At 44.6% G+C, this 7088-nt stretch overlaps 1 protein-coding gene across 1 annotated transcript in view; it reads left to right on the top strand.

The window, feature by feature from the left end:
* Positions 1 to 632: 632 nt before the first annotated feature.
* ALG6 (ALG6 alpha-1,3-glucosyltransferase) overlaps positions 633 to 7088 on the top strand; it is a 75307-nt gene continuing 68851 nt past the window's right edge. The window contains 2 exon segments of the mRNA XM_017877215.1: positions 633 to 730; positions 4115 to 4403. Coding sequence (XP_017732704.1) covers positions 4322 to 4403 — 82 coding nt within the window. The 5' untranslated portion in view covers positions 633 to 730; positions 4115 to 4321.

Here is a 7088-nt window from a genome sequence, read left to right as displayed (position 1 = left end):
GAGATGGAAATAGTGGAACTGAAAAGGAAGGGATCAATGCAAAAGGAAAAGTGTGCAGGTCTTGCTAACTTACTAGATAGGTATTTTTGGCAAGTTTGGGACCAGGTGATTCAAGCTGCCCCTTGGGGCACGTGTAGTGAGGGCAGGGCGGTCCTTTTGCACAACGCACAGGCTCTCGAAAATGGTTGGATTTTCTCGAAAATGGTTCAATGTTTCTTACTTGAGGGGACTGCCCAGTCTTCTTCTTCGCAGGCTTGTGGCTGGAAGAAAGTGAAACAGGTTGGCTTTCCGGCTCCTCGAGGGCACAGGCCCAGAGGAAGCCCTACTGCCCAGTGGTGAGGACCGGCCAATGCTCTCTGCTCAGTGCAGCAAGCCAGGACCCGCCCCTGACAGGAATCCGTTGGCTAAGCAGCCGTTCTGGCCTTGGCCACTATCCCAGGAAAGAAGAGCAAGGGGCTTTCCACCTGCCCCTAGCCTAACCCGGGGCTGGGGACCTCTCGGGTTCCAGCGGCTCTTGCCCTGCCTCCTAAGCCGGCCACCTCTTCTCCAGTCCAGGTTGCCCGCCCCTCCCCTCACGCTTGACGGGCTCGCTCCCGCACCCGGCGCGCGGGCGGTGCGCGGGTACACGGAGGCGGAAGGCGGGAGGGGCAGTGCGCCGCGGGGGTGAGCGCGCAGGCGCCTTCCTGGAACCCGCTGCAGGCGCGAATCCCAGCGGTCGGCGGGCGGCGGGGTAAGATCATGGGATCCCCGGGGTTCCGGACCCCGGGCCAATGTGGGGAGGTGCCGGGGGCTCGCAACGCGCCACGAGGCGACGCAGAGCTGGCGACCCGGCTCTCAGCTCGGCTCCACTCCCAGGGACCGGACGCGAGGCCTCCCCAGCCCTTCCTGCAGGGTCGCTTGGGGGTCGGATGAGGGGACGCGGTGATAGTGGTGGCACTTGCAGGCTAGGGCAGTCCTGTCACTCTTGTCCTTGCGCTTCTGAGGGCTTGGCCCTCAAGAGGAGGGGCGGAGAAACGTGAGAAGGGATCCCTTTCGCTCCATATGCTCGCCGGGCGTAGCTGCACTCCACGGTGTTGTGTCCACTGCGGTGGAAGGACCTTTCAGATTAAAAGGAGCAAAGTCGGCTCTGGGGTGTGGACGGCGGCGGGCTTGGCGTTTGTCCAGATGCACCGTCAGGGCAAAGGATGACGAAAAGCGCCTCCACTGCCTGCCTAGCAACTTCGTGGCCAGTGAATGGGTTAGAAAGTTACTGTATTCTGATTTACAGGTGGAAAAAGTCGCAAATAACCCTTTTTCTGTTTAAGGAGAAGAGAGTGGTTAAAAACCTCGCATAATATCTTTAACCACACAGGGATCAGTAAAATTAGGTACCTCCCCGCTTCGCGCACACAGATGCACACAGCTCCATTCAGCAAGTACTTCTTGGGTACCTGCCTTCTGCTAACACTGTTCTACAAGTGGGGAACAGAGAGCAACGACTAAGACAGGAGGGTCCGTGCTCATAGGGAGCCTTTACTCTAGTCGACACATCCAAGTAATTACCTTTTACACTTTTTTTTTTTTTTTTAAATTGAGATGGAATCTTGCACTGTCGCCCAGGCTGGAGAGCAGTGGCGCGATCTCAGCTCACTGCAACCTCTGCCTCCCGGGTTCAAGCGATTCTCCTGCCTTAGCCTCCCGAGTAGCTGGGATTACAGGAACTAATCACCACACCCAGCTAATTTTTGTATTTTTAGTAGGGATGGGGTTTCACCATGTTGACCAGGCTGGTCTCGAACTCCGACCTCAGGTGATCCACCTGCCTTGGCCTCCCAAAGCTCTGGGATTACAGGGGTGAGCCACTGCGCCCAGCCCCTTTTATGCTTTTTAAATTGGAATATAACATAGAGAAAAATACTGTACACAAATTATAAGTTGTAACTTGTTAATTTATCCTAAAGTCAACACATCTCCTAACCACTACTCAAATCAAGAAGCAAGATTCGGCCGGGCGCGGTGGCTCAAGCCTGTAATCCCAGCACTTTGGGAGGCCGAGACGGGCGGATCACGAGGTCAGCAGATCGAGACCATCCTGGCTAACACGGTGAAACCCCGTCTCTACTAAAAAATACAAAAAACTAGCCGGGCGAGGTGGCGGGCGCCTGTAGTCCCAGCCACTCGGGAGGCTGAGGCAGGAGAATGGCGTGAACCCGGGAGGCGGAGCTTGTAGTGAGCCGAGATCCGGCCACTGCACTCCAGCCTGGGCGACAGAGCGAGACTCCGTCTCAAAAAAAAAGAAGCAAGATTCACAGCATTTCAGAAGAACTCTATAGGCACCCCTCCCAACCACCATCCCTTCTTTCCTCCCCAAAGGTAACCTCTTTCCTGACTTTTAACACCATAGATTAGTTTTGCCTACTTATGAACCTTTCATGGAACCATATGATATGTATTCTTTGGTGTCCAGCATTTATACTGAAAATTTTGTGTGTGAGATTGCACCATGTCATGTGAAAATACAGTTCCTGATAGTGAAAAGAATTAGGAAGCAAATTGAAGGTAATGATACAAACAGTAAGGGGAGGAAACTTTAGTAGGATAGTCAGGGATGATCTTTCTGAGGGGATGATTTGAGATATGGCATGAATGACAAAAGATTAGCCATTCCAATCAGTTCTGGAGTTATCCCATGATGTTTTTATTTTAAGTAAGAAAATAATTAGGGCTGGCTGCGGTGGCTTATGCCTGTAATCCCAGCACTTTGGGAGACCAAGGTGGGCGGATCACCTGAGGTCAGGAGTTCAAGATCAGCCTGGCCAACCTGGTGAAACCCCATCTCTACTAAAAATACAAAAATTAGCGGGCGTGGTAGCAGGCGCCTGTAATCCCGGCTACTCGGGAGGCTGAGGCAAGAGAGTCACTTGAACCCAGGAGGTGGAGGTTGCAGTGAGCCGAGATTGTGCCATTGCACTCCAGCCTGGACAACAAGAGCAAAGCTCCATCTCAAAAAAATAGAAAAAATAAACAAAATAAAATAATTTTAGATCATTAGGTGGAATGTACCAATTTTGCCCTAAATTTTTTAGTTGATTTATTCTATTTTCTGAATATATTTAAAGTGTATCCTGTGGTTAAAATGGTCCAACATTTTTCAAAGAGAAGAGGCAAATGTCAATTTTGTCAATTTGCTTTTTTTTTTTGAGGTAGAGTTTCGCCCTTGTTGCCCAGGCTAGAGTGCAATGGCACGATCTTGGCTCACTGCAACCCTCACCTCCTGGGTTGAAGTGATTCTCCTTCCTCAGCCTTCCAAATAGCTGGTATTACAGGCAAGCGCCACCATACCTGGCTAATTTTGTATTTTTAGTAGAGATGGGGTTTCACCATATTGGTTAGGCTGGTCTCAAACTCCTAACCTCAGGTGATCTGCCCACCTCGGCTTCCCAAAGTGCTAGGGTTACAGGCATGAGCCACCGCGACCAGCGTCAATTTGCTTCTTACTTTAAAACCCCAACCTAAGGAAAACTGTAAAAAAAAAAAAAAAAAAAGTAAGTGGTTAATTGATTTTAACTGCTTTTGTATTTTTTTCTCATGATTTGGGGCTATTCTTAATGATTCTTACAAAGGCTCATTTCTCTAAGATGGAAAGTTGGTGTGGTTAATGCAAGTATATTTTGGAAGAAAAGTAAAAACCAAACTAGAGAAATTATTTATTGGAAGACTTTCCCAAACTAAATACAAAGACGAAATTCCTCTTTCTTGCTGTACCAAAGATAAATCACCCCTTTGTCTACCGTTGTGGTTTTATATTTACCTGTAGGTGAACATGTTCTAGATAGAATTGACTGTGTCATTATCTACATATGTGTTGTTTTTCTTCTCTCAGAAATATTCCGTTGTGAGAGTAAATCTTTACTATATTTTTAGACATATTGAGTCCCATTTAATAGGGAGATCCACCTTTTGATGTATATTCCCAACTAAAGGACTAGGAAATAAGGAACTTGAAATACCACCTTTCCTTAACTTTCCTTCCCACTACCCCTCCCCTCGAATTCTCTATCCTTCTACTTGGTTTACTGGGTTCATTGTTGTAGGTACTGTACTCAGCTAAATCTTGGTATCTTTTTTCCCTTAGGATACTTCTACATAGACATAATCAGTTTTTGACTATTTGGAAACCAAGCATCATTAAAATCCTCTCAAACTCCTAATTGCGAAGAATCGATAACATTTCAAGAAGTGATAACATTTCTCTGAACAAGAAAAGAAGTGATTGACCACGTTTTAAAAGTACTCTGGCACTGGTGCTGTGTTTTCTTCCCCTCCCTAAATTTGAAGAACTATGGAGAAATGGTACTTGATGACAATAGTGGTCTTAATAGGACTAACAGTACGGTGGACAGTGTCTCTTAATTCTTATTCAGGTAATACATTTTTACTGTTTAAAAGAAAAGGAAATTTTCCTTTGAACAGATGTTTGTTTGGAGAAAAGTTTATCATTTTCTGACCAGGACAGAAAAGAATTTCAGGCCTTTTTGATATGGTGGAGAAAATACATTTAAATGTCCAATTCTAATAGAAAGAATATGGATAAGAGCTAAATAGAAGCATGCTCTTTGTGATATGAGAAAGCAAAAATGTGTTCTAACAGGTAAGATGACAAATTGAGAAATGATTCTGTATTACACATTGAAGAGGAAAATGAGCTAGCACTTCAAGGGAGGGGTGGAGTCTGTTTAGTGTAGAGAAGCATATTACTAGATTAAAGGGAAGCGATCAGTGGACAAGAATAAGATTGGGAATGAGGGAGGGGGAACTGATGGAGTATGGTCCTGGTGTGGTAGATTGGCTTAAATATAACTCTGCAGGTACCTATTTAGCACGTCTCATGTTCCAGGCACTGTGTTAGGTTCTAAAAATACAAAGCAAATATCCGGTACTCAGAGGGCCCTTATTTTATTTTATTTATTTATTTTAATTTTATTTTATTTTATATTTTATTTATTTATTTATTTTATTTTTTTATTTTATTTATTTTATTTTATTTTATATTTTATTTTATTTTATTTATTTTATTTTTTTGAGACGGAGCCTCACTCTGTCACCCAGGCTGGAGTGCAGTGGCACAATCTCGCCTCACTGTAACCTCTGCCTCCTGGGTTCAAGCAGTTCTACCTCAGGCTCCTGAGTAGCCGGGATTACAGACGCACGTGACTATGCCTGGCTAATTTTTATATTTTTAGTAGAGACGGGGTTTCACCATGCTGGCCAGGCAGATCTTGTGATCCACCCGCCTTGGCCTCCCAAGGTTCTGGGATTACAGGTGTGAGCCACCGCACTCAGCCAGAGGGCCCACATTTTAATAGTTAAATGGTCACAACACAGAGTGATAATTATAATGTAGGAGTATGTGTGAGGTACAGAGTTAATAGAGAAGTGAATGATCAGGATACATTAGAAGAAACTTCAGGAAAGATGTTTGCATTCAAGGTTTGAAGGATGAGTCAGAATTTTCTAGGCAAATGAAGTGGAGAGTGCAGAAACTTGTGCAACAGACTTGGTGTCATAGAGCATGGTTATTATAAGTATTGTATTTGAGTTGCATAAAAGATAGGAACAAAAAGGATGAGGAGAGAGTGACCAGAGAGTAGGTTATACAATTAGCTGGACAAATTATTTGGTTGTGGAAAAATAACTTGTTAGTGAAAACCGGTCATAGGAAAAAGAGATAAAGAGAAAAATGAGACAATAATAATAATAGTTGTAAGAGCTATGATATACACCAACACATATATATACACAGACACACCTTTACTCTCTACTTACACATTTACTATATACGCAGATACATATATGGATATTTATATATATTTATATGTGTGTGTATGTAGTAAATGTGTATATACACAGACACACAAATGTATAGGTATTTTATGCATACCTGTGTATTTGTGTGTCTATAGTAAATGTATATATACACAGACATACATGGATGTACACAGGCACACATATATATAAATATCTGTATATATGTGTATGTAGTAAATGTGTATGTAGAGAGTAAATGTGTATGTGTCTGTGTATATCGTAGCTTTGTTTTCAGAAAAAAAAAAAAGCTCTGTCGCCCAGGCTGGAGTGCAGTGGTGCAATCTTGGCTCATTGTAACCTCCGCCTCTCAGGTTCAAGTGATTCTCCTGCCTCAGCCTCCTAAGTAGCTGGGATTACAGGTGCACGCCATAACGCCCAGCTAATTTTTGTATTTTTAGTAGAGACAAAGTTTCACCATGTTGGTCAGGCTGGTCTTGAACTCCTGACCTCATGATCTGCCTGCCTCGGCCTCCCAAAGTGCTGGGATTACAGGCATGAGCCACTGTGCCTGGCCTGTAGCTCTTACATATGGATGTATATGCACACAGACACATATATATGTTTTGTAAGTCTTTTTTTTTCTGTGGAGACAAGGTTTCACTCTCGTGGTCCAGGCTAAAGTGCAATGGCACGATGTTGGCTCATTGTAACCTCCGCCTCCTTGGTGCAGCGATTCTGCCGCCTCAGCCTCCCGAGTAGCTGAAATTACAGGCGTGCATCATGACACCTGGCTAATTTTTGTATTTTTTGTCGATATAGGGTTTCGTCATGTTGCTCAGGCTGGTCTTGAACTCCTGAGCTCAAGTGATCTGCCTGCCCCAGCCTCCCAAAGTGCTGGGATTATAGGTGTGAGCCACCATGCCCAGCCAATATTTTACCCAGACTATAGTTTCTCTTTTCTCTTAAAACATTTTTTTGTGGGGAGGCTAAGGTGGGTGGATTGCCTGAGCTCAAGAGTTCAAGACCAGCCTGAGTAACATGGCAAAACCCTGTCTCTATTAAAAATACAAAAATTAGCTGGGCGGACACCTGTAATCCCAGCTGCTGGGGAGGCTGAGGCATGAGAATTGCTTAAGCCTGGGAGATGGAGGTTGCAGTGAGCCGAGATCATGCCACTACACTTTAGCCTGGGTGACAGAGCAAGACTCTGCCTCAAAACAAAACAAAACAAAACACACACACACACTTTTTTGGGCTATTTTATTTTTTAATTTAATTAATTAATTAATTATTTTATTTAT

The sequence above is a fragment of the Rhinopithecus bieti genome, unplaced genomic scaffold (genome assembly GCF_001698545.2).
Source record: "Rhinopithecus bieti isolate Rb0 unplaced genomic scaffold, ASM169854v2 scaffold_6380, whole genome shotgun sequence".
Classification (NCBI taxonomy): Eukaryota; Metazoa; Chordata; class Mammalia; order Primates; family Cercopithecidae; genus Rhinopithecus; species Rhinopithecus bieti.
This window is presented reverse-complemented; position numbering and strand designations above follow the sequence as displayed.